Genomic DNA, 27,270 nt, shown 5'->3' with positions numbered 1-27,270 from the left:
CCCAACCCTGAGAAATTACTTAAAGAGACATTTGAAGAGGTGACCAACAAATAAAATGGAATACAATCACCTCAGTTTTGTATCAAGTTAAAATGACCTTGTGGGAGAGCGATCCAGGCCAGCTGATGCTCTGACTGTCTGTGTTCCATTTCCACAAGGAAGGATATGGCAACAACATTAATTGCATGTGCTGTGCACACCTGTTGTCCTGGGAGCAAAGATGCTCCAGGGAGCAAATCTCAAAGTCATCAAAGCCAAATTTAACCTCTGTCACCCAAGAAAGCAGCTCCATATGTATTAAGGGCAACATTGGTGCGGTGAGCAAAAAGGGAAATATTCGACTCTGATTTTACGGTTCTGATTTTCGGGATCTGAGCAGGTATTGCTTTCATCCTCAACTCATTGTAAGTGAAGGGAGGAAAAACTAAGAGGTACAAGGAAGTGATAGGCAAGCAAGTCAGTTTCAGAGCATTTCAGCCTCTCTTTGAAATGACATTCATGGGAGGGGAAGGAAGGAATTATGCTGAGAGTAAAAATTTCGGAACGTATTTACCTATCAAAAGAAGGAAAGAGCTTTACAAGGGAGGGAGAAGAATGACGGAAAAGTAGAGAAAAATCGCTTTAATAGGAAGGGGGAAAACTGCCCCATCGATTCAGGGAATGTCTATACTAAAGCCATTACATTGACTCAGCTGTGATTTGCAACAGCACCACAGTGTAGATGCTTTCCACGTTGATGGAAGGGTTTTTCCTTCGATATAGTTAATCCACTTCTCCGAGAGGCAGTAGCTCGGTCAATGGAAGAATTACACTGAGGGTCAGTACAAGCTCACTGCCTTGCACAGGGTGTGAAAAGTTTCCCCACCCTGTGTGATGGAATCTGTTGATCTTATTTTTCAGCATAAACCAGGCCTCAAAAAAGCTGTCCATGGAAAGGACCAGTTGGGAAATCTAGTCCTATCTCCCTGCCAGGGCACCAGGACCCCCTTCGGTTCTTTTCATTCAGGCAAGTTGGAAATATTGCAGCTGTCCCAAATTCCCAGTAGAGATTCTTCTGCATTCTGATCGAGCTCAGTGTCAGGCTGTGTGCGTAGTGGACACTTTGTCCCTGTGTGTGTATGTCTGGTGTGCAGTGGGCCGTGTGTGTGTGTGTGTGTAGTGTGCCTTCTGCGTGTGTGTGTAGTGCGCCTTCTGCGTGTGTGTGTGCATTTTGTGTGCATTGGGGACTCTGTGTGTTGTGTGTACTGGGTACTTTGTGGGTCTGTGTTTGGTGTGCAGTGGGCACTATGTGTGTGCATGTGGTGAACGGTACATTGGAGCTGAATGTCAAGTGGAGGCAGGTGCCTGTTTTTTGCCCTGCTCAGTGCTCAGGCTGGAGTCCCTGCTCCCTCCAGTGCAGGGCTCCTTGTGAGATCATAAAATCATAGGACTAGAAGGGACTTTGAGAAGTCATCTAGTACAGTCCCCTGAACTCATAGCACAACTGAATATTAACTAGACAATCCCTGAGAGGTGCTTGTCTAACCTGCTCTTAAAAATCTCCATTGGTGGAGATTACATAACCTTACTGGGTAAGTTATCCCAGTGCTTAGCCAACCTCACTGTAGGGGTGTTTTTCCTAATGTCCAACCTAAACCAACCTTTGTGCAATTGAACTCCCTTTGTCCTTGTGCTGTCGTCCTCCTGCCCCTCAACCCCCCCCCCCCCCCCCCGCCACACACACACACACATTGTTTTGCAATTTTATTCCTATACACTGTGTGATGGTTTGGGTCACAGAAACCCCTTTACAACTGGTACCCAATGTCCTGAGATATGAAGTTGAACGTCTCCCTCTCGGTGGATGCTCCTAGCCACAAGCTTATAAAATCATTCTCTCTTTCTAGACCTGTGAGTCTTCCTGAGGTTTCTCAACTGATCTCAGTTGGGGCCTGCAGACCTTGTTGGAATACAAACAAATTAATTTTAATAATGAAATAATAATGAAAAAATACTCCCACGGACTCTACAAAATTACTTTGTAATTGGCTGTGAATTGAATTTACCTGTTTCCACTCTCCACCATTAAACCAATACAGAGTTAAACAGATTCAGGAATTGGTTAGGAGTTTATTCATTGCTTTCCTCAGGGCATCCTTCACCTCTGTGTTCCTCAGGCTGTAGATAAGAGGGTTCAACATAGGGATCACCAGTCTGTAAAACACTGAGGTCACTTTGTCTCTGTCCGTGGAATAGCTGGAGGTGGGATGTAAATACATGAAGAGGAAGGTGCCAAAAAACAGGACCACAGCAGTTAAGTGGAAAGAGCAGGTGGAGAAGGCTTTGCGCCTGTCCTCGGCAGAGCAGATTTGCAGGATGGTGGAGAGGATATAGACATAGGAGAGGAGGACAGTCACAAAGCTGCTCACTGTAATGCAGCTCATGAAAGCAAACACCACAATCTCATTGATGCGGGTGTCAGAACAGGAGAGTGCCAACAGTGGGAGGACGTCACAGAAGAAATGATTGATGATGTTGGAATTGCAGAATGACAGCCAAAATGTACAACACATATATATCATTGAATCCACCACCCCCACAGCGTACACCCCAGCCACCAGCTGTTTACAAAGCTGCCGGGACATGGTGACTGTATAGAGCAGCGGGTTACAGATGGCCACATAACGGTCATACGCCATCACAGCCAGCAAGAGGCAACCAACATCTGCAAAAATGATAGAGAGATGCATTTCCACAGTGCAGGCAGTGTAAGAAATGCTTTTTGTCTCAGCTAAGAAATTCCGCAGCATCTTAGGGGAAATTATTGAGGAAATGCAGAGGTCACAGAAAGACAAATTACTGAGGAAAAAGTACATGGGAGTGTGTAGTCGGGGATCAATTGTGATTAACAAGATCATCCCCCCATTCCCCACCAGGGTGATACCATAAATCAGTAGGAACACTATAAACAGGGGAACCTGCAGCTCCGGACGATCTGTCAGTCCTGAGAGAATGAACTCAGTCACCTCCGAGTGATTTCCCTCTTCCATCACCTCTGAACAGAGATTAGGCTGCTACAGAGATGTGGGCATATGGATGGTGTGGAAAACCTGTCCCTTCTCTGTAATGAAGTAAGTGAAGATAAATGGAGATTAGTTTCTCAATGGACATCAGTACCTGCTCAAGGAAGGGCTTAGTCCACAGAGCCAGATGTTGACAGCTGGTCATTCCAGGTGTCTGATAAAATGCAGATGCTGTGCAAATACAATGAGACACACGTTAATTATGCCCCCCCCACACACACACAAACACTCCTGTTCACTAATCCGAACAGAAAACTGTGACTTGTGACTCTGCTGTGAGAGAATCATTCTGGAGAGATTATTCCTTAGCTAAAGAAGGGGTGAGAGTAAAGGAGTGTCAATCTTTCCACCCTCTTTGGGCAAGGGGAGCTCTGTGACTTGGCATGTCTGTTTGGGGTAAAGTTGCTCACTGTGCTAATTAAGGTTTTTGGCATTTACTGGAGCCTGTTTGAAACCCAGAGACATCATGGGAAGCCCTGGCTTCAGTGACTAGGTAATTGCCTATTTTTTTCCAACCCAGGAGGTTACTCCTTTAGCTGAAGGGGTCGGAGTTGGGACTGAGGCTTTTGGTGCTGGAGGGCTGGAGTTCAATACCTGAAGATCCCCATGGTGTCTCTGTGTGCCAGTAATTCTGGACAATAGCACGTACCTGCTGAGAAGAGAGAGAGAGAGATGTGTTGGTGTTTCCTCATCCACAGAAACTGCCAATTTGGAGCAATCGGGAAGTTTTATACTGAGATGTGTGATGATGGGACATGATTCCTGAAGCCACTGGGAATACCTGAGCTCAGAGAGACACAACACCTAATTCATGCTTTCAGTGAACCAAAGCCACCCTCAGTGTAATTGGTGCCCTGGGGATTAATTTGACCTACTCTTTCTTACAGTGCTATTAAATGATGCAATTTCTACCAGAGTTACAGAGTATGAGGTTAGGGGCATATTTCATCCTGCTGCTTTCAGAGCAAGCTAGGTACTCTGAAGACCTAATTCACAAATGGTTTTTTTTTGTTTGTTTTTTTTTTGGAGACCAAAATCTTTTACCTTACTACAGAACCTACTACTCTTCAACGGGTAAGGCTCCCAGGTTGGACTACATTCCCCATGATGCTAGATGGTCTCTCCTCTTGCTGAACTGCCCTGGAACATCCCACAGCCATGGCTTAGGGAGGAGGGATATTTGGTATTTTGATGGAAAGCTTCTATTTCCAGGGGAAAGATAATTTCTTGGAAAAAAATAGTTAAATGTAAAATCCAATTTCCCATCAAAAAAAATTCTCAAGAAAAATTTTCAATCAGCCTTAGCAACAAATTTGGAATAAAAAGGACCAGAAAGTTAGATACATTGTTTTATAATGTGTGTGAAGTTATAAGATTACACTGTATCAAGTTATTAATACATATTCCAAATGGAGGCTGGCAAACTGTTCTGTCTTAAACAAAGAAATGTGTGTGCTGGTTAATTTTGTATCTTACCAGTAATAAGAGTCATCAAGCAGGAAGGGAAACAAAGAAAGCCCAAAAAGATTAGGAAAAAGCAGCAGGAAACATCCTTCTGCAAAGACACTTTTTCTTCTAGTAACCAGGTGGAAATGTTTCTCAAAGGAGGGATAGGACTATAAAAAGAAGGGGTAGACATCCAAAGGCACCAATCTCTCTCTCTCTCTCTCCATTGATTCACTGCTTCTGAAGGGGAAAAGGAAGCAGTGACTGGACTGGGGGAAGGGTCCTGAGATACAAGGTTTGCTCAGTAAGACTGCTGAAAGCATGTGGTGAGGAAACTTTTGCTTTGAATTTTACATCATAGAATCATAGAATATCAGGGTTGGAAGGGACCTCAGGAGGTCATCTAGTCCAACCCCCTGCTCAAAGCAGGATGAATCCCCAATTTTTACCCCAGATCCCTAAATGGCCCCCTCAAGGATTGAACTCACAACCCTGGGTTTAGCAGGCCAATGCTCAAACCACTGAGCTATCCCTCCCCCGATCGTTTGTTAACTTAGGCACAAGTTGCATTCCAGCTTAATTTTTCTTTTAACCATCTCTGACTTCTATGCCTCCTTATTTCCACTCACTGAAAATCTATCTTTGTAGTCAATAAACTTTGTTTTATTGTTTTATCTAACCCAGTGTGTTTAAATAGAAGTGGCATGCATGCTAGTGCAATTAAAGAAATAATGGACAATGTAGCTTATTTTGTCCAGGAGAGGACTGGGCATCACAGGATGTAAATTTCTGGAGGGAAATCAAAGACTGGGGCATGTGTTGGGGTCACCCTGCAGTATAACCAAGGGTGGTGAGAGCCTGAGTGTAACCCAACTATTCCTGGCCAGGCTGCAGTTACACATACATGTTCAGGGTGTGATTTGCATGCTATAAGGTTGTTTGTGAGTAGCCAGGTGGAAGCCACTTCATCAAGGCATTGCAAGGTTGCAGGCAGGTGTGACACAGCTGCTGATTAGTCTGGGTTGGACCCTGGTATGTCACAGCCACCAACCTAGTAAATATCCCAGTAACACCAAAGGCATGGTGCTGACTGACAGAAGTGTTTGATTGACAGGAAATGGTGAAGTCAGGTTAGGGATGGGCCCATGCACTGATCCGTGGTTGCAGATGTGCAAGGCCATGTTCGCCATTACCTCCCCACAAGGAGATCCATGTCAGGCCCAGTGATGACTCTTCCCTTCTTCACTATGGGAGCAGAAATTATCACCCATGGGTGTGCAGGCTTGGCTGGTATTATCTGTGCTCTGGGGCAAGTTGGTGCCCCCTTCTCCTAAATGGTGCTGACCTGTGAGGCATTGCAGGGTTGATTGTATTAGGAGGAAAAATTGATGATCCAAGTCAGCTATATTCTTTTGTATAATCCATGGGGGAGGGGTTACAAAGAATGGACACAAAGTCATCCTTCTCTGAACACCAGTAGAAACAACCAACAGCCAGCAATCTCTGTATTCAGAAACTCCCAACTCTGTTGCTCTAGCTCTGTGCACAGGAAACATTATGCCCCTACATCCTCTAGGAGTCATACTCATAATCCTACTCCTTGCTTCTGTGCCTCCTGTGACCCGGAGGTCCGTGGGACAGTCCTCATTGAAAATGCCAATGTCAGGGCAGGATGCAGAAAGGAGGATATTTCCCAAATTGGTGGTTAAGATTCAAGATCTCTGCAGCATCTCTGCAGATGGTGCTACAAAATATCTTCGAGCATGCCAGCTGCCTCTTGATTCTTCTATTAATTTTATTTATTTTCTATAATTTATAGTCCATGAAAAAGAGTGTGACTATGTACCCCATAATGCTTTATAGAAATATACTTATGAATGTAAACATGACACCACTGGAATATAGTTTATGCTAGATGTGCCCTGTAACATATCTCTTGAAAGGTTATGATCTACTGGATATATTCATCCTATTTGCATGCATGTATCATTTTGTATTCAAAGTTATGAACATTGGCTACATACTTCTTTGATTTTAAGTAGCCTCAGTGAAGCAGTTGGTTAGCTTCTTGACAATGGACTATTCTCCATGAGTGCCCAAATAAGAAACACTTAAGCTAACAATGATCTTTGAGAGACGCCAATCCACATGTGAGCTTTCCTGGGAATGTGGCATCATCCTGTAAGGAATTGAGTCATGCATGAACATGTGACTTGCCCATGTGACTCCAAAACTCCATCTTGGAGCTGGATTCTACATAGGAGAGCAGAAGGGGTTTCCAACCCCAAGAGAGAGACAATCTAAGCCCCTGGGGAAACCTCTCCATTTTGTGTTCAGCTGGATTCAGAGAGGGTGAGATTTACCTCCATTTAGTTTTTACTGGATTAGGCTTAGACTTGCGTCTTTTATTTTATTTTGCTTGGTAATTTACTTTGTTCTGTGTGTTATTAGGTGGAACCACTTAAATCCTACTTTCTGTATTTAATAAAATCACTTTTTACTTATTAATTAACCCAGAGTATGTATTAATACCTGGGTGGGGGGCAAACAGCTGCACATATCTCTCTATCAGTGTTATAGAGGGGGAACAAATTATGAGTTTACCCTGTATAAGCTTTATACAGAGTTAAGTGCATTTATGTGGGGTTTGGACCCCATTGGGAACTAGGCATCTGAGTGTTGGAGACAGGAGCACTTCCTAAACTGAGCCATGGGCAGGGCAAGGGACACACATTTCTACACTTGACATTCAGCTCCACTATACCCCTCCACCACATGCACACAACTAGTGCCTGATGCACACCAAACACACACACACAGACAGAGTGTCCACTACACACAGACAACCTGACGCTGAGCTCGGTCAGATTGCAGAATAATGTCCACTGGGAAGCTGGCACAGCTGGAATATTTCCAACTAGCCTGAACAAAAAGAACCAAAGGGGTTTCTACTGCCCTGGCAGGGAGATAGGACTAGATTTCCCAACTGGCCTTTTTCATCGGCAGCTTCTCTGAGGCCTGGTTTATGCTTAAAAATTAGATCAACAGAGCTCCGTCACACAGGGCGGGGAAACTTTTCACACCCTGTGAAAGGCTGTTAGCTTGTACTGACCCTCAGTGTAATTCTTTCATTGACAGAGCTACTGCCTCTCGGAGACGTAGATTAACTATATTGAAGGAAAACCCTTCCATGAATGTGGAAAGCATCTACACTCTGGCGCTGCTTCACACCATATCTAAGTAAAGTAATGGCTTTAGTACAGACATTCTCTGAATCGATGGGGGAGTTTCCCCCTTTCTATCAAAGCTATTTTTCTCTCCTCTTCCAGTTACTCTTCTCCCTCCCTTGGTAAAGCTCTTTCCTTCTTTTGATAGGTAAATATGTTCAGAAACATTGAAATTTCTCCTCTAAGGATAATTCTTTACTTCCCCTCCCATGAATGGCTCACTGTCATTTGAATTAAAGGCTGAAATGCTCTGAAACTGACTTGTTTGTCTCTCACTTAGTGGGGATTGTCACCTGTGAGATGGGAGATTAAGGTTCAGTTCCCTCTTCTGTCCAGTGCTGGGCAAAGCCATGTATAACATTGAAATCCATATGCTTTATGAAAATATGTTTCTGAATAAGACATAACTGGAAAATGCTTTATGCTATGTGTCCCATGTAACAAGTCATTATAAAGCTTATAATCTACTAAGTGTGTTCATCCTATTTCTTTACATGGATTATTTCTATGTCCGGAGTAAGGAGAATAAGGTATAAACTTGTATTACTGATGTAGATATTTTAAGTGGAGGCCATTAAAGGTGCTTCAAAATCAATGAACTGTAAATGGCTCTGTTTACCTGCAAGCCTTCCTGTGTACCTGTGGGACAACCCAAGAAGAATGGAGATTGGGGTCTTACAGTGACAGGTGACCTTCTCCCCTGATACTGAAATCCATCTTGAAGCTGGTACTTTTCCAGATGGGGTGGAATTCTAAAAAAAGGATTCCTGCCTTCAGGAAGTTGCCTAAGGGAAGCAAACAATGAGTGTCTTCAGATGTCTTAAGTCATGGCCTCCCTACCCCAAGGAGATACCTGCAAGCACCTGGAAACAAAAGGACTGTAACCACAGGAGTGGGTGAGAACAGGCTGGACCCAGCTCAGAAAAAGCATATGACCTGAGAAGGATTTTACTGTCAGTAACACCTGGGATAAGAAGTTAACATTTGTAACTGATTTCTGAGAGTATTAAGCTTTGCCTTGCATATTTGTTTTATTTTGCTTTGTCACTTATTTTGTTATCTCTGTTATTTCTTAAAGCCCCTTAAATCCTACTTTTTATAATTAATAAATCACTTTTGTTTATTTATATATTCAGTGCAACTAATTGTTATCTGGGGGGCAAACAGCTGTACATATCTCTCTTGCAGTGATATAGAGGGCAAACATTTATCATTTTACCCTGTATAACCTGTATACAGAGTAAAATGGATTTGTTTGGGGACTAGAGCCCATTGGGAGCTTGATGTCTGCGTGCTGGAGACATGCATCCTTCTGAGCTGGTTTCAGTCTAAATCTGCCCTGTGAGTCTTCCTCTGTTTTGTCCACTGATTTCAGTTGGGGTCTGCAGACATTCTTGGAATGTAAACAAATTAGTAATAATAACAGTACAATAATGAACAATACTACCATGGGCTCTGGAAAATTAAATTACAATTGGCTGAGAATTGAATTCACCAAGCTTCCACTCCCCATCACTAAACAGGTACAGAGTTAATCAGATTAAAGAATGGTTAGGAGTTTATTCATTGCTCTCCTCAGGGCGTCCTTCACCTCCTTGTTCCTCAGGCTGTAGATGAGGGGGTTCAACATGGGGATCACCAGCGTGTAAAACACTGAGGCCACTCTGTCTCTGACCATGGGATAGCTGGAGGGGGGACGTAAATACATGAAGAGTTGGGTGCCATAAAACAGGACCACAGCAGTCAAGTGGAAAGAGCAGGTGGAGAAGGTTTTGTGCCGGCTCTTGGAAGAATGGATCTGAAGGATGGTGGAGATGATATAGACATAGGAGAGGAGGACAGTCACAAAGCTGATCACTTGAATGCAGCTCATGGAAGCAAACATCACAATCTCATTGATGCGGGTGTCAGAACAGGAGAGCGCAAGCAGAGGGGGGATGTCACAGAAGAAATGATTGATAATTTTGGAGCTGCAGAATGACAGCCGAAATGTAAAACATGTGTGTATCATTGAATCCACCACCCCCACAGTGTACGCTCCAGCCACCAGTTGTTTACAAAGCTGCCTGGACATGCTGACCGTATAGAGCAGTGGGTTACAGATGGCCACATAACGGTCATACGCCATCACAGCCAGCAAGAGGCACTGAACATCTGCAAAAATGATACAGAGAAACAGTTGCACAGCACAGGCAGTGAAAGAAATGCTTCTCCTCTCGGCTAAGAAATTCAGCAACATCTTAGGGGAAATTATCAAGGAAAAGCAGAGGTCACAGAAAGATAAATTACTGAGGAACAAGTACATAGGGGTGTGGAGTCGGGGATCCATTGTGATTAACAAAATCATTCCCCCATTCCCCAGCAGGGTGATGCCATAAATAAGTAGGAACACCCCAAACAAGGGGATCTGCAGCTCCGGACGATCTGTCAATCCTGAGAGAATGAACTCAGTCGCCTCCGAGTGATTTCCCTTTTCCATCTCCTCTGAACAGAGATCAGGCAGCTGCAGAGATGAGGGCAGGTGTATGGTGCGGAAAACCTGCTCCCTTTCTGTAATGAAATAAGTGAAGATAAATGGAGATCAGTTTCTTAATGGACATAAGTACCTGCTCCAGGAAGTGCTTAATCCACAGAGCCAGATGTTCACAGCTTGTAATTCCAGGTGTTCTATAAAATGCAGACACTGTTCAAATACAATGACACACAGGTTAATCCTGCCCCCCCCCCCCCCAAACACTCCTGTTCACTAATCTGAACAGAAAACAGTGACTTGTGATTCTGCTGTGAGAGAATCAGTCTGAAGGGATCCAGAGTAGCAGCCATGTTAGTGTGTATCTGCAAAAAGAAAAGGAGTACTTGTGGCACCGTAGAGACTAACAAATTTATTTAAACATAAGTTTTCGTGAGCTACAGTGAAGTGATGAAGTGAGCTGTAGCTTACAAAAGGTTATGCTCAAATAAATGTGTTAGTCTCTAAGGTACCACAAGTCCTCCTTTTCTTTTACTCTGAAGGGATTATTCCTTGGCTAAAGAAGGGGTGAGAGTAAAGGAGTGTGACTCTTTCCATCCTCTTTGGGCAAGGGGAGATCTCTTGCCTGGCAAGTCCGTTTGCAGTAAAGTTGCTCACTGTGCTAATTAAGCTTTTGGGCATTTACTTGAGCCTGAATGAAACCCAGAGACAGAATGGGAAGCCCTGTCTTCAGTGACTAGGTAATTGCCTATTTGTTTCCAACCAAGGAGGTCGCTCCTTTAGCTGAAGGGGTCGGAGTTGGGGCTGAGGGTTTTAATGCTGGAGGTCTTGAATTTAATACCTGCTGATCCCCATGGTGTCTCTCTATGTGTGTTACTGTAATTCAGGACAATAGCACCTACCTGCTGAAGAGAGAGAGAGAGAGATGGTGGCATTTCCCCATTGACAGAAACTGCCAGTTTGGAGCTTTCGGGAAGTTTTATACTGAGATATGTGATCTGTGGGACATGATTCCTGAAGCAACTGGGAATACCTGAGCTCAGAGAACCATAACACCTAATTAAAGCGTTCAGTGAACCAAAGACACATTCTGTGTAATTCATGCCCTGGGGATTAATTTGTCCCACTCTTTCTTACTATGCTATTAAATGATGCAATTACTACCAGAGTTACAGAGTATGAGGTTAGGGGTACATTTCATTCTGCTGTTTTCAGTGCATACCGGGTACCTTATAGAGCTGATACTCAAAGGGGGCTTGCTTGTGAAGACCTAAATCTTTTTGCTAAAAATATTTTGGCTTGGAAATACCACGGGGGTGCATCCAGTACCACACACCACCAATATCTTACATGGGCCAGGCTCCCAGGCTGCTCTACATCCCTCATGGTGCATGATGGTCTCTCCTCTTGCTGAACTTTCCTGGAACATCACCAGAGTCCCACAGCAATCGTTTAGGGAGGAGGGGAGTTTGGAATGTTGATGGAAATCTTATAATTTCCAGGGAAAAGATAATTTCATGGAAAAAAGAGTTGACTGGAAAATCCAATTTTCCATCAAGAACACTTGTGAAGAAAATTTTTCAACCAGCCTTAGCAACAAATTCGGAATCAGAGGAACAGAAAGTTAGATACAGGTGACACGTACTTATTTTTGGTAGCTGTAGCTAATGTCTTCTCAGTCATTCATGGTTTCAGAATCACCTCATTGTCCTTGTCCCAATAAGTGGAATGTAAAACCTGTAAGTCATGTAAAAGTACTCCAGATTATCTAGCTATTTATAGAGTGAGAATCATCCAAGGTATCCTATGTCCTTCCCTTGCTAGGTTACTTCCCAAAAGTAGGAAAGATCGATTCACTCATTTTGCTTGATGGAGACCACATGATGACCAGAGGAGCTCTGGAATTACGGACATGTTTTGGACTTCTACAGTTCACAAACTATCCCTATTGCTTGCATATTATCTGCACAAAGAGCTCAGATTTAAGATGCTAAATAAATCTATGAGTCAACTAGAAACAGTCATGCTCTCATCGCAAATATTAATACATTTTTGATAATGTATGAGAAGTTATAAGATTACACTTATCATGTTATTAATACATGTTCCAAACGGAGGCTGGCAAACTGGTCTGTCTTAAACAAAGAAATGTGTGTGTTGGTTCATTTTGTAGCTAAACAGTAACCAGAGTCATCAAGCAGGAAGGGAAACAAAGGAAGCCCAAAAAGGTGAGGAAAAAGCAGCAGGGAACATCCTTCTACATAGACATTTTTTCTTTTGATAACCAGGTGGAAATGTTTCTCAAAGTGCGGAAAGGACTATAAAAAGTAAGGGCAGTAAGCCCAAGCCATTGCTCTCTCTCTCTCTCTCTCTCTCTCTCTCTCTGCCTGCCCATTGATGCATCTGACGGGATAAAGGAAGCATCCCTGGGACTGGGGGAGGGGTCCTGACCTAAGAAGTTTGGTCAGTAAGACTGCTGAAAGCATGTTTTAAGGAAACTTTTGCTTTGGGTTTCACATCATTTGTTAACTTAGGCACAAGTTGCATTCTAGCTTTATTTTTCTTGTAACCATCTCTGATTTCTATTTAAATACACTGGATTAGATAAAACAATAAAAGAATGTTTATTGACTACAAAGATAGATTTTAAGTGAGTACAAATTAGGAGGCATAGAAGTGTCTGAGAAACTAAGTTGCAGGCATATTAGTGCTATTAAAGAAATAATGTATAATGTAGCTGGTATTGTCCAGGAGAGGACTGGGCAGCACAGGACATACATTTCTGGAGGTAACTCAAAGACTGGGGAGTGTGTTGGGGTCACCCTGCAGTATAACCAAGGGTGGTGAGAGCCTGAGTGTAAGCCAACTATTCCTGGTCAGGCTGCAGTTACACACACATGCTCAGGGTGTGATTTTCCTTCTGGACAGTTATTTTTGAGTGGCCCAGGTAGAAGCCACTTCATTAAGGCATTCCAAGGTTGCGGGCAGATGTGACACGGCTGCTGATTAGTCTGGGTTGGACCCTGGTATGTCACAGCCACCAACCTAGAAAATATCCCAGTAACACCAAAAGTGTGGTGCTGACTGACAGTAGCGTTGGATTGGCATGAAAGGGTGAGGTTACCACAGGGATGGGACCATGCACGGATCCATGGCTGCAGATGAACAAGGACATTGTGGTCATCACCTCTGCCCATGGAGATCCAAGGCAGGCCCAGTGATGTCTCTTCTCTTCTTCACTATGGTAGCAGAAATTATCCCCCACAGGTGTGCAGGCTTGGCTGGTATTATCAGTGCTCCAGGATGTATTGGTGCCCCCCTCTCTTTGGTGGTGCCAACCTGTGAGGCATTGCAGGATTGATTGCATTAGGAGGAAAAATTGATGATAAAAATCAGCTACATACTTTACATACAGGGGGAGGGGTGTCAAAGAATGTACATGACGTCCTGCTTCCCTGAACACCAGTAGAAATAACCAACAGCCAGTAATCTCTGTATTCAGAAACTCCCAAGTCTGTCACTCCAGGTCTGTGTCCAGGAAAACCTATGCACCTACTTCCTCTAGGAGTCATGCTCGTAACTCCTCCTCCTGGCTTCTCTGCCTCCTGTGACTCCTTGGGACAGTCCTCATTGAAAATGCCAAAGTCAGGGCAGGGTGCAAAAAGGAGGATATTCCCCTATTTGGTGGTTAACATTGAAGATCTCTGCAGCATTTCTACAGATGCTGCTACAAATTATCTCCGAGCAGGCCAGCTCCCTCCCGATTCTTTTGTTAATTTTATTTATTTCCGATAATTTATAGTACATGAAACAGAGTGTGACCTTGCACCCCATAATGCTTTACAGAAAAATGCTTAAGAATGTAAATATGACATAACTGGAATAAGTTTTATGCTAGATATGCCATGTAACATATCTCTGAAAAGGTTATGTTCTACTGGATATATTCATCCTATTTGCATTCATGTATCATTTTTTATTCAAAGTTTTGAATATTGGCTGTTTACTTGTTTGATTTTAAGTAGAGTCAGTGAAGCAGTTGGTCAGCTTCTTGAGAAAAGACTATTCTTAGTAAGCACCCAATCAAGAAACACTTAAGCTGACAATAAGAAAAGGAGTACTTGTGGCACCTTAGAGACTAACAAATTTATTAGAGCATAAGCTTCCATGAACTACAAGTCACTTCATCGGATGCATTCAGTGGACTTCCGATGAAGTGAGCAGTAGCTCATGAAAGCTTATGCTCAAATAAATTTATTCGTCTCTAAGGTGCCACAAGTACTCCTTTTCTTTTTGAGAATACAGACTAACACGGCTGCTACTCTGAAACCTGTCATTAAGCTGAAAATGAACTTTGAGAGACACCAATCCACATCTGAGCTTTCCTGGGAATGTGGTGTCGGCCTTTGTGACTCCAAAACTCCACCTTGGAGCTAGATTCTGCACAGGACAGGGGAAGGCATTTCCAACCACAAGAGAGAGACTATATAAAAGGGGTGTGAGTGATTGCTGGACCCAGACTAGGAGGAAGTCTAGTCTGTAAAAGTGGCTTATTGGAACATCTCTGAGGGTGAGATTTACCTGCATTTAGTTTTTACTGTATTATGCTTTGACTTGCGTGTTTTATTTTATTTTGTTTGGTAATTCACTATGTTCTGTCTGTTATTACCTGGAACCACTTAAATCCTACTTCTGTATTTAATAAAATCACTTTTTACTAATTAAGTAACCCAGAGTATGTATTAATAACGGGGGACAAACAGCTGTGCATATCTCTCTATCAGTGATACAGAGGGCGAACAATTTCTGAGTTTGCTCTCTATAAGCTTTATGCATGGTAAAACGGATTTATTTGGGGTTTGGAGCCCACTGGGAGCGGGGTATCTGAGTGCTGGAGACAGGAGCACTTCTTTGCTGTTTTCAGTGAAGCCTGCATCTTGTGGGGGATGTGATTCAGACTTGGATCTGTGTTTGTAGCAGGCAAGTGTGTCTGGCCCAAACAAGGTAAGGTCCTGAAGTCCCAAGCTGGCAGGGAAAACAGGCTCAAAGGGAGTCTCAGGAAATCGGCTGGCAGTCCTAAAGAGGTTTCTGTGACCTGACATGTCACACTGGCGTAGTTGAGCAGGATCTGTGCACAGCTGACTGCTTTGAGACACTGGTAATGATTTTAAGTGAGTTTTCAATGTGGTGGCTGGGGAACAGACAAAGTGCTTACTAGTTTGTTATCTTCTGTTTGCTCATTTCGGATAAGGGAAATAGTGACAGAAAAATAAGCGAAATAAGTAAGAGTGAAGATGAGAAGAAGCTAGAACTGTACAAGTTGCAGACTGTCACCTGATTTAGGGTGTAAGCTCATAATATTAATTTAATTTATCAATTTTAAGTTCATTGTATTAATTATTTTATTTATTAATTATTAATTATTAATTATTAATTATTACTATTAATAGCATGGGGTTTAGGCTCCCCAACCTTTTTGATCAGAAGATAAAAGTTCTTGTCCTGAATCAGGCTCCACAGAATTTACAAAGGACCCTTGGGGGTATGACAGGAAGCTCACACTCAGACAGATATAGCCTTACAGACCTTTAATTAAAATCAATAACAGTAAGTAAGTGGTAAAATACCCAGAGTTACAAAGTTACAATTACATTACTGCTATTCAAAAGATACATATGCTAATACAGTATTATATGCAACAAAGCTTTGGCCTAATGGGAAGAGACACAGGACCAGCCTTGCAGTTCAAGTTTCTCAATTCTTGAGTGAGGGATGCAGTGCTTAGAAGAAAGTAATGCTAAGAGCTAACTTAGGGTTTACTTGACTAACTGAAATTTAAAATCAAAACATAATAAACACAACTAAGAATAAAAGCTTGAGGAAACCAAGCTTAGTCTAGTTCCCTTGAAACTGAAAGTTTAAGAAGAACAAGTATAGCCTTTTAATAGTAGTAGTCATAGTAGATAGATAGAATAGATAAAATAAAATAGAAAGAGTGAGTGAAAGTAAGATAGAGTAAGTGAGACTGATAGAGCAGGGTGGTGTTCTCTAGCGAAGTGGGTCACCTCTTTTATAGGGCACAAGTGCTGGAAATCCTTCCTCCTATGCTCAAAGTTCATTCCTCACCCACAAAATGTTAGGGTACGCTTACTCCATAGGCTAGTATGTTTTTGCGTATTGATAACACGTACATACGCACATAAGTTTCCTTGTGGCGTACCTGTTAAGTTTGTGGATACAACACTGAAAAACCCACTATGCCATTCTCCATTGTCTATTGGTCTAGATAAAAGGTCATAGACATAAGCGTGGGTACTTATCTATTTAAGTAACAAGATGAAGGTCAACTTTACTTTTCTGGGTAAAAGGTCTTAATATAGATGTGTTAAATTAACTTAGCTTAACATACAGGATATGGCCTGTAGGTCTCTTGCATTACAGCCAAACTTACATTAATATAAATTTATAAACCAAATACCTAAACTATAAGAAAGGACATATATATATATATATATATATATATATATATATATACACAAACACAAATGCAAGCAAGCAGGTTAGTCCGATAGGCTACACACACCCCTTTGACGCGGTGGTTTGCACCAATGAACCCCTTCACACAGGTAGGATGTAGGTGGTTAAATATTTATGGGGACAGTTTCAACGTCATTTTCATAAAGATGATAAGCTGGGTTGTATTGAATAATAGTAATGTTTTCAAAAGTGGGAATGGGGAAATAACTTAATTTCCTATCAAAGTAGGTTGCTTTGGAGTAAAACAAAAATTTGGTTCTCTGACAGGACACTCCAAAGGACCACATTGGTACCTCTTTTGGTTTGTAACCATGCAAAATTGGTTATTTCCAGCATAGGTCACCCTCTCTATCAAAGTCTTCCACTTGGTCAGCCTCAAAAGGAATGACAATGATGAATTCCATACTTTCTCTCCCTGCAGTCCACACAGAACACTGTCTGTTTCAGACATGTTACATCTACAGATAGACTTAGAAAGTGCCACAGATGTTGCTCTAAAAAGAGCCTCAGTATGAGTTGGAGTGTGATAGACCACCAGGGGAGGTGCATTAATGCATTCCCTATAGATGTCATCTTCAAGGGGACCTATAGAATGGACAACAACCAGTTGCCTGTACACATCCTTGCTTGGGTCAAACTGGTAACGAGACTGTGAATGAGACATACAAAGATTGTGCCATTAAACAATCTTTAGAAAGAAAACAACTGTTTCGGTTGGGGTGAGGTGTCACAGATCCCATTTTTCTCATAGCACTTACTGATAAATGCTGGCATGAATCCAAACATGTGGATTGTTCCTTTTCCAGCTTTTGAAAACATTTGGGACAGTACCAACTTGATAGTTGCTCATTTTTAATTAAGTCAGGAACCTTTCCCAATCTTAGGGATCATAATGCATCAGTGATTACATTTACTATGTATTGCCCATATGCGGAGTATATAATCTCTCTTTTTAAAATGTTGATCCCTGTGCTGATCATTGTTTTAAAGGGATTAGCTGATTACTTTTACGTTGGGTCTCATTAAACAGTTGGGTTATGTCATACTTATTATAAACAGTAAATTGCTTTTCCTTGTGGATAAGTCCTGGGTTGAGTATAATAGTCCATTCCTTTTGTGTTGGTATGTCCTGTTTCACGTGCTCAGGCAATTGAGCATGACTGTGTCATCTGGTTTCATGGGGTCGTAACAGTTCAGTCCCAAATTTGTGATTTTGGCTCAGTCTTACCCTTAGAGCAATGATAAGGGTGTAGTAAATCAGAAATATCAAAGTCCATTTTATGGTTGCAATCAGCTGGGCTCCAGGTGTCACGATTCCATCGGATGCTGTTCACTTAAGTCCTGAGGAGGAAATTGCTCCTGCAGCCTGGATGATCTATACAACTTTTAACTGATTAGTATGATAGATTCTGTTTCTATTACGCTTGCCTCCTGTCATTCTAATCTTATACACTGCTGAACTGAGTTTATCGATGATTCAGAGGGGTCCGATCCATCAGTTACTCAACCCATGTTCTGGTGATTTCTACAACAACAACATTACTTGGTTTTTAACCTTTCTAGTAGTCTCTCTTTGGTTTTGTCAAAGTAAGCCTTTGCCTTACGTTTGGCTTTTCCCAGTTTAGCTGCTACCTGCAAATGGATTTGATTTAAATGTTTTTGCAGATTCTGCAGGTAGGTATCCATTTTTATTCCCTCTGATTGAGTACCACTTGTTTGCCAAATTAAATGTAATTGCATTGTTCGGCCTGTCATCACTTCAAAGTGTTTTATCAGAAGGTGCAACAGGTGTCACTCTCAATGCCATTAAAATTAGAGGCATGAGAGTGTTCAAGTTACATCCATTGGCATTAACCAGTTTCCTCAACATCACTTTTATAGTCTGATTGCTTTGTTCCACCATCCCAGATGACTGTGGTCTGCATGGGATGTGTAGTCTCTGCAGGACTTCCATTAACTTAAGACACTGTTTAGTGAAATGTGATCCCTGGCCTGATTCTACCTCTGCAGGGATCTCCCATCGAGAGAAGACTTGCATTATTGGGAAGTTCGTGGTGGCTTCTGCAGTATTGGCCTTAATAGGAAACGCCTCTTCCCTAATAGGTTTTACTGCAATTTTTTTTTGTTGCAGCAATAATGCCCAGTGGGCTAGGTGAGCACCATCTTTTACCCCATTGGACAGTGAGAACAGAAGGGGAGTGTGCGATGACTGTAATATGATTGGACTGAAGCCAATTAGAAAAAAAAAGTGTTGTATGGCCCAACTGGTTGCCAATAGGTACTTTTCACAATTGTCATACTTAAGTTCAATTGATGACATTAAACGGGAGGCATAGGCCACTGTTCTGATTTTCCCATGTCTCCCTTGTGAAGCCACAGCCGCTAACGCATTAACACTCATTGCTACCTCCAGATGATAGGGTATCTCAGGATTTGGTGTGATCAACACCGGAGCCTTGACAATGCCTTGTTGCAGCTGGGATACTGCTTCCGAGTGTTGCTCAGTCCATTTCCATCGGACTCCTTCTTTTTAATAGTTGGTACAAGGATCCTGCAATGGAAGCAAATCCCTGTGGTACCCAGTTAAACGCAAAAAGGATTTTAAAGGGTCTTGTGGTAAAGGCAATGTTTGGATTGCATCTACTTTCTGTTGCGCCGGGGTTCTACCCCATTTTGTCAGGGTGAGACCCAAGAAAGAGACATGATTGCCATTAGCTGTGCCTTGGCCAGATTGCAGTTTAGCCCTGTTTCCTATAGGATCTGTAGGAGCTCGTTAAGGCTTTCTAGACACTCCTTTTTGGTCTTTGTTGCTAAACACAGGTTATCTACATACTGAAATAAAACAGCTCATTTGGAAAATTGCGACAGTACCTGCCTCATTGCTCATGGAATAAAGCTGAAGAATTTTATATCCCTGGGGTAAATGTGTCCAGAAATATTGGACTCCTTGGAAACTAAATGCAAAACGGTACTGTAAAATGTGGGCCAATGATAATGCCCAAAAGCTGTTGCTGATGTCAAGGACAGTAAACCACTTAGTTTCTGGATTAAAGGACTTGATTAAATTTGGCATCTTGGTCACTTTAGGGGCACAAGTGGGTGTGACCTGATTCAGGCGTCTATAATTTAATTGTGAGATGCCAAGAACTATTTGGTTTCTTCATGGGCCAAATGGGGAATTGGCAGTGGAAATACGCTTACGTAGTACTCCCTGTGTTAGTAAAGACTTGATAGTCTTTTCTATATATGGGTTTGCCTGTTCTGGGTAAGGATTTTGTCTTTGGGCTGATATATCTCCTCCTTCCACAACACTAGTGACTGCCATACATCCACAGTGAAGTTTGTATTTAGCAAAGGTATCTGCATGCTTGCAAAGTAACACCTGTAACTCATGTTGGTCTGCATGATTAGCCACTATTTTGTTTAAATCATATCCCTCAGGTTCAGAGTCCTCCACTGGAGATGCCATGCCACACTTAGGTATGATTACTGGTGGGTCATCCTTTGCCTGTTCTACAGTAAGACACAACAATTGGTTACCCAAATCAAGAACACATTTCTGTTTGTATAGGAAATCAGTTTCCAATAGGGTCCTAATTTCATCAATTCAAAGGTATGAACCTTTCTTAGGTGACCTATCTGTACTGCAATGGGTATAGAAAGTGTGGTAACAACCTGATTACTTGCAAAAGTTGCAAGTGTTTTTGTATACCCTGATGACAGAGACAAGGATCTAGGATCCTTAACATGGAAAATAGTAATTGCTGCCCCAGGATCTATAATAACATTTCTGTGGCGGCCCCCTTCCACTGCAGATACTGTGGGTCTCCCGCTTGCATCCCTGCCTAAAGGAGCTATGACTATGCTTGGGGCCGATTGGCATTATGTTGAGTAATTTGTAGAGTATGCAGACAAATAATCTACAGATTTCCCTACTATTTCTCTGGAGGCTATCCACCGGAGAGAAGGAAAGGCGTTAACGGAGACCCCTGGATGGTATGAGGGTGCCGGGCCTTGGCTTTCCATTATTAGCTCATTCACATGGGCTTGGAGTTTCTGGATATCCTGTTGTTGAGACTTAAGCATCTGCTTAAACATCGTTACAAATGAGTCCTCATTTTTGACTTGGGTCTCTGCAGGCGTGTGCGGCATTTGAAAAGAAAGGAACACGGTCCTGGGCCCCTACATGGGATCCAAATGCATAATCCTGTCGAGGGGCTGTCACGGTTCCTTCCCCACTCTGAACTCTAGGGTACAGATGTGGGGACCTGCATGAAAGACCCCTAAGCTTATTCTTACCAGCTTATCTTAAAAACTTCCTCAAGGTACAAACTTTGCCTTGTCCTTGAACCCTGTGCTGCCACCACCAAGCATGTTAAACAAAGAACAGGGAAATAGCCCACTTGGAGACATCGTCCCCTCAAACCCTACACCCCCTTTCCTGGGGAAGGCTTGATAAAAATCCTCACCAATTTGCATCGGTGAACACAGACCCACACCCTTGGATCTTAAGAACAATGAAAAAGCAATCAGGTTCTTAAAAGAAGAATTTTAATGAAAGAAAAAGTAAAAGAATCACCTCTGTAAAATCAGGATGGTAAATACCTTACTGGGGAATCAGATTCAAAACATAGAGAATCCCTCTAGGCTAAACCTTAAGTTACAAAAAAGACACAAAGACAGGAATATACATTCCATTCAGCACAACCTATTTTACCAGCCATTTACCAAAAGGAAATCTAATGCATTTCTAGCTAGTTTACTTACTAACTTAACAGAAGTTCTGAAGAGCATTCCTGACCTGGTCCCGGCAAAAGCATCACACAGACAGACAGACCCTTTGTTACCCCCACCCCTCCAGCTTTGAAAGTATCTTGTCTTCTCATTGGTCATTTTGGTCAGGTGCCAGCAAAGTTATCTTAGCTTCTTAACCTTTTACAGGTGAAGGGGTTTTGCCTCTGGCCAGGAGGGATTTTATAGTTCTGTATACAGGAAGGTGTTTACCCTTCCCTTTATATTTATGACATGCCCCCCAAAATCACAAGATAGGGTGAAACAGTGGCTGGGATTTCTTCCTGGAGCTCTAGGAGAAAACAGAATTAAGAAGACTCATGCACCTCTAAATATACTACCAAGTGTATAAAGACTAACAATATTTTCCACATCTCAAGGATGATTTTAACCAGTTGATTCTGGGAAACTTTCATGGGAGAGTACGCCAGCCACTTTGTTAGAAGCTCCTGAGATGTGTTGGATGTCGAAATCAAAATCTTGGAGAGCTAAACTCCACCGAATAAGTTTTTTGTTATTTCCATGGCGGTATGAAGCCACTGTAGCACAGCATGGTCGGTTTCCAGGTGGAAATGTCGTCCCCAAACGTATGGGCTTAGCTTTTCCAGAGCATAGACAATGGCGTAACATTCTTTTTCACTGACTGACCAGTTGCTTTCCCTTTCAGACAAATTCTTGCTTAGAAACATTACGGGATGGAATTCTTGATCCGGTCCTTCCTGCATTAAAACTGCTCCCACACCACGCTCGGACGCATCTGTGGTTATTAGGAATTGTTTGTCAAAGTCTGGGGCCCTTAGCATAAGGTCAGAGATGAGTGTCACTTTAAGCTGGTTAAAGGCCTTCTGACACTCTTCGGTCCACTGAATGGCATTTAGCTGTTTCTTTCTAGTTAGGTCTGTCAGTGGGGCAGTGATTTAGCTGTATTGCAGTACAAATCACCTGTAATATCCGGCCAAGCCTAAGAAGGATTGAACCTGTTTCTTTGACTTTGGGACAGGCCACTTTTGGATAGCATCCACTTTGGCCTGTAGGGGGTTGATAGTTCATTGACGCACCTGGTGTCCAAGGGAAGTCACTCTGTTTAGGCCTATTTGACACTTCTTAGCCTTAAGAGTTAGTCCTGCCTCCCTTATGCACTCAAAGACTTTTTTGTAGATGCTCCAGGTGTTCTGCCCAGGAATCTGAAAATATGGCCACACTGTCAAGGTAGGTGACTGTATATTCTCCTAATCCTGCTAGGAGACCATCTACAAGTCTTTGGAAGGTGGTAGGTGCATTTCACAGCCTGAAAGGGAGCACATTAAATTCATACAGTCTTAATGGGTGATGAACACTGATCTTTCCTTGGCAGATTCATCTAGTGGTACCTGCCAGTACCACTTGGTTAAGTCCAAGGTAGAGATGAACTGGGTCCATCCCAGTTTCTCTAATAGTTCATCTGTGTGTGGCATTGGATCATTGTCTGGGCAAGTTACAGCATTTAGCTTACGGTAGTCCATGCAAAAACGAATCTCCCCATCTTGTTTGGGAACTAGTACCACTGGAGATGCCCATCCACTGCCATAGGGGCAGATTACCCCCATCTGTAGCATATCCTGGATCTCCTGTACTATAGCAGTTTTAGCTTGAGGAGACATCCGGTAAGGTTGGACTTTAATTGGGTGAACATTACCTGTGTCAATGGTGTGGTATTCCCATTCAGTCAGTCCTGGGGTGGCTGAGAACGATGGCATGTAACTAGTGACCAGTTTACACCTGATACCTACAGGGTTAAATTCAGGAGTCTTAAGCGGGGATCTGGATTGAGTAATATGGCTTATGTAAATGAAATGAGAGATTTGTTATATAAGTGGTGAGGGGAAAAGGCATTAGAATCTTGGAAGAAAAGTGTGATTTGGTTACTCAGGAACAATTCCTGAATCTGTGCAGTGATGATGTAAAACAGTATTTGTGGGACAAAAAGGTGGATGCAATGGGTTCATTGGCTGAGTTTGCAGACTCTTTCGAGCTGTCACAAGCTGGAATTAAACATAAACCAGTGGCAGAGGGGTACAGGGTTGGGGAAAAGCAGAATTACTGTTTTACCCCAGAGTTAATCATGCCCCCAACACAAACACTCCTGTTCACTAATCCAGACAGAAAACAATGATTTGTGACTCTGCTGTGAGCGAATCAGTCTGAAGAGATGATTCCTTATCTAAAGAAGGGTGAGAGTAAAGGAGTGTCAATCTTTCCACCCTCTTTGGGCAAGGGGAGCTCTGTGGCTTGGCATGTCCGTTTGGGGTAAAGTTGTTCACTGTGCTAATTAAGGTTTTTGGCATTTACTGGAGCCTGTATGAAAACCCAGAGACAGAATGGGAAGCCCTGGCTTCAGAGACTAGCTAATTGCCTATTTTTTCCAACCAAGGAGGTCACTCCTTTAGCTGAAGGGGTCGGAGCTGGGGCTGAGGCTTTTGGTGCTGGAGGTCTGGAATTCTATACCTGCTGATCCCCATGGTGTCTGCGTGTGTGTGACTGTAATTCTGGACAATAGCACGTACCTGCTATAGCCCCTCCATCCCACGGAGATGCCTGAAAGAAACTGGAACAAAAGACAGTAACTACAGGGGTGTTAATGATTGTTGAACCCAGACTAGGAGGAAGTCTAGTCAGTAAAAGAGGCTTATTGAAACATCTCTTAGGGTTCGATTTATCTCCATTTAATTTTTACTGTATTAGGCTTAGGCTTATATGTTTTGTTTTATTTTATTTGGTAATTCACTTTGTTCTGTCTGTTATTACTTGGACCCACTTAAATCCTACTTCTGTATTTAATAAAATCACTTTTTCCTAATTAAGTTACCCACAGTATGTATTAATACCGAGGGTCAAACAGCTGTGCATATCTCTCTATCAGTGTTACAGAGGGCGAACAATTTATGAGTTTACCCTTTATAAATTTAATAGCGGGTTAAACCAATTTATTAGGGTTTGGACCCCAATGGGAGCTGGTCATCTGAGTGCTGGAGACAGGAGCACTTCTTAAGCTGTTTTCACTTAAGCCTGCAGCTTGTGTGGGACGTGGTTCAGACTTGGAGCTGTATTTGCAGTAGGCAATCGTGCCTGGCTCATACAAGGTAAGGTACTGAAGTCCCAAGCTGGAAGGGAAAACAGGCTCAGAGGTACTCTAGGCACATCAGGTGGCAGTCCCAAAGGGGTTTGTGAGACGCAACCCGTCACACAGTGTTTAAGAATAAAATTGCAAAACAATGTGGGAGTAGGGGAAGGATAGGGCAAGAACCGATGGACTTCAATTGCAGCAAGGGTGATTTAGGTTGGACATTAGGGAAAACATCCCAAAAGTGAGGGTGGCTAAGCACTGGAATAACTTGCCCAGGAAGGTTGTGGAATCTCCATCACTGGAGATTTTTTAAGAACAGGTTAGAATAACACCTGTCAGGGAGATAAGACTTGATTTCCCAGCTGCTCTTTTTGATTGGCAGCTTCTCTGAGGCATGCTTTATGCTTAAAAATTAGATCAATAGAGCTTCTTCACACAGGGCGGGGAAACTTTTCACATCCCGTGTGAGGCAGTTAGCTTGTACTAACCCTCAGTATAATTCTTCCATTGACCGAGCTACTGCCTCTCGGAGACATGGATTAACTACAATGATGGAAAAACCCTTCCTTCAATGTGGAAAGCATCTGGACTATAGCACTGCTGCACACCATAGCTGAGTCAATGTAATGGCCTTAGTATAGATATTCCCTGAATCAATGGGGAAGTTTCCCCCTTCCTATTAAAGCTATTTTTCTATCCTTTTCCTGTCACTCTTCTCCCTCCCTTGGTAAAGCTCTTTCCTTCTTTTGATAGGTAAATATGTTCAGAAAAGTTAAAATTGCGCCTCTCAGGATGGTTCTTTCCTTCCCCTCCCAAGAATGTCATAGAATCATAGAATATCAGGGTTGGAAGGGACCCCTGAAGGTCATCTAGTCCAACCCCCTGCTCGAAGCAGGACCAATTCCCAGTTAAATCATCCCAGCCAGGGCTTTGTCAAGCCTGACCTTAAAAACCTCTAAGGAAGGAGATTCTACCACCTCCCTAGGTAACGCATTCCAGTGTTTCACCACCCTCTTAGTGAAAAAGTTTTTCCTAATATCCAATCTAAACCTCCCCCACTGCAACTTGAGACCATTACTCCTCGTTCTGTCATCTGCTACCATTGAGAACAGTCTAGATCCATCATCTTTGGAACCCCCTTTCAGGTAGTTGAAAGCAGATATCAAATCCCCCCTCATTCTTCTCTTCCGCAGACTAAACAATCCCAGTTCCCTCAACCTCTCCTCATAAATCATGTGTTCCAGACCCCTAATCATTTTTGTTGCCCTCTGCTGGACGTTTTCCAATTTTTCCACATCCTTCTTGTAGTGTGGGGCCCAAAATTGGACACAGTACTCCAGATGAGGCCTCACCAATGTCGAATAGAGGGGTACGATCATGTCCCTCAATCTGCTGACAATGCCCCTACTTATACATCCCAAAATGCCATTGGCCTTCTTGGCAACAATGGCACACTGCTGACTCATATCCAGCTTCTCGTCCACTGTCACCCCTAGGTCCTTTTCCGCAGAACTGCTGCCTATCCATTCGGTCCCTAGTCTGTAGCTGTGCATTGGGTTCTTCCGTCCTAAGTGCAGGACCCTGCACTTATCCTTATTGAACCTCATCAGATTTCTTTTGGCCCAATCCTCCAATTTGTCTAGGTCCTTCTGTATCCTATCCCTCCCCTCCAGCGTATCTACCACTCCTCCCAGTTTAGTATCATCCGCAAATTTGCTGAGAGTGCAATCCACACCATCCTCCAGATCATTTATGAAGGTATTGAACAAAACCGGCCCCAGGACCGACCCTTGGGGCACTCCACTTGATACCGGCTGCCAACTAGACATGGAGCCATTGATCACTACCCGTTGAGCCCGACAATCTAGCCAGCTTTCTACCCACCTTATAGTGCATTCATCCAGCCCATACTTCCTTAACTTGCTGACAAGAATACTGTGGGAGACCGTGTCAAAAGCTTTGCTAAAGTCAAGAAACAATACATCCACTGCTTTCCCTTCATCCACAGAACCAGTAATCTCATCATAAAAGGTGATTAGATTAGTCAGGCATGACCTTCCCTTGGTGAATCCATGCTGGCTGTTCCTGATCACCTTCCTCTCATGCAAGTGCTTCAGGATTGATTCTTTGAGGACCTGCTCCATGATTTTTCCAGGGACTGAGGTGAGGCTGACTGGCCTGTAGTTCCCAGGATCCTCCTTCTTCCCTTTTTTAAAGATTGGCACTACATTAGCCTTTTTCCAGTCATCCGGGACTTCCCCGGTTCGCCACGAGTTTTCAAAGATAATGGCCAATGGCTCTGCAATCACAGCCGCCAATTCCTTCAGTACTCTCGGATGCAACTCGTCCGGCCCCATGGACTTGTGCACATCCAGCTTTTCTAAATAGTCCCTAACCACCTCTATCTCCACAGAGGGCTGGCCATCTCTTCCCCATTTTAATTAAAGGCCAAAATGCTCTCAAACTGTCTTGTTTGCCCATGACTTGGTGGTACCTCTTTGTTTTCCCTCCTTTCACTTACAATGATTTGAGGACGGAAGCAGTACCTGCTCAGAACCCTAAAATCAGAACCATTAAATCAAGAGTTGAATCTTTCCCTGTTTGCTAACCACACCAAAGTTAACCTGAATACCT

General features: G+C 42.9%; 2 protein-coding genes across 2 annotated transcripts; both read right to left on the bottom strand.

Annotated features, from left to right (window-relative positions):
* Positions 1–2,090: 2,090 nt before the first annotated feature.
* LOC140913764 (olfactory receptor 8U9-like) lies at positions 2,091–3,029 on the bottom strand. The gene has a single exon (XM_073350563.2). It carries the CDS (start codon positions 3,027–3,029, stop codon positions 2,091–2,093), a length of 939 nt encoding a protein of 312 aa, XP_073206664.2.
* A 6,246-nt stretch (positions 3,030–9,275) lies between these two features.
* Positions 9,276–10,214, bottom strand: LOC140912760 (olfactory receptor 5W2-like). Its single transcript, XM_073347784.1, has one exon. The coding sequence runs from the start codon at positions 10,212–10,214 to the stop codon at positions 9,276–9,278; it is 939 nt and encodes a 312-aa protein (XP_073203885.1).
* Between the last annotated feature and the right edge of the window lie 17,056 nt (positions 10,215–27,270).

The sequence above is a fragment of the Lepidochelys kempii genome, chromosome 6 (assembly GCF_965140285.1).
Source record: "Lepidochelys kempii isolate rLepKem1 chromosome 6, rLepKem1.hap1, whole genome shotgun sequence".
Classification (NCBI taxonomy): domain Eukaryota; kingdom Metazoa; phylum Chordata; order Testudines; family Cheloniidae; genus Lepidochelys; species Lepidochelys kempii.
The sequence above is the reverse complement of the archived record's forward strand: the minus strand, read 5'-3'. Positions and strand labels throughout refer to the sequence as shown.

What these genes read in the sequence shown, in the direction of transcription:
- LOC140913764 (XM_073350563.2), bottom strand. Translation starts at nt 3,029, where the DNA reads ATGGAAGAGGGAAATCACTCGGAGGTGACTGAGTTCATTCTCTCAGGA.
- LOC140912760 (XM_073347784.1), bottom strand. Translation starts at nt 10,214, where the DNA reads ATGGAAAAGGGAAATCACTCGGAGGCGACTGAGTTCATTCTCTCAGGA.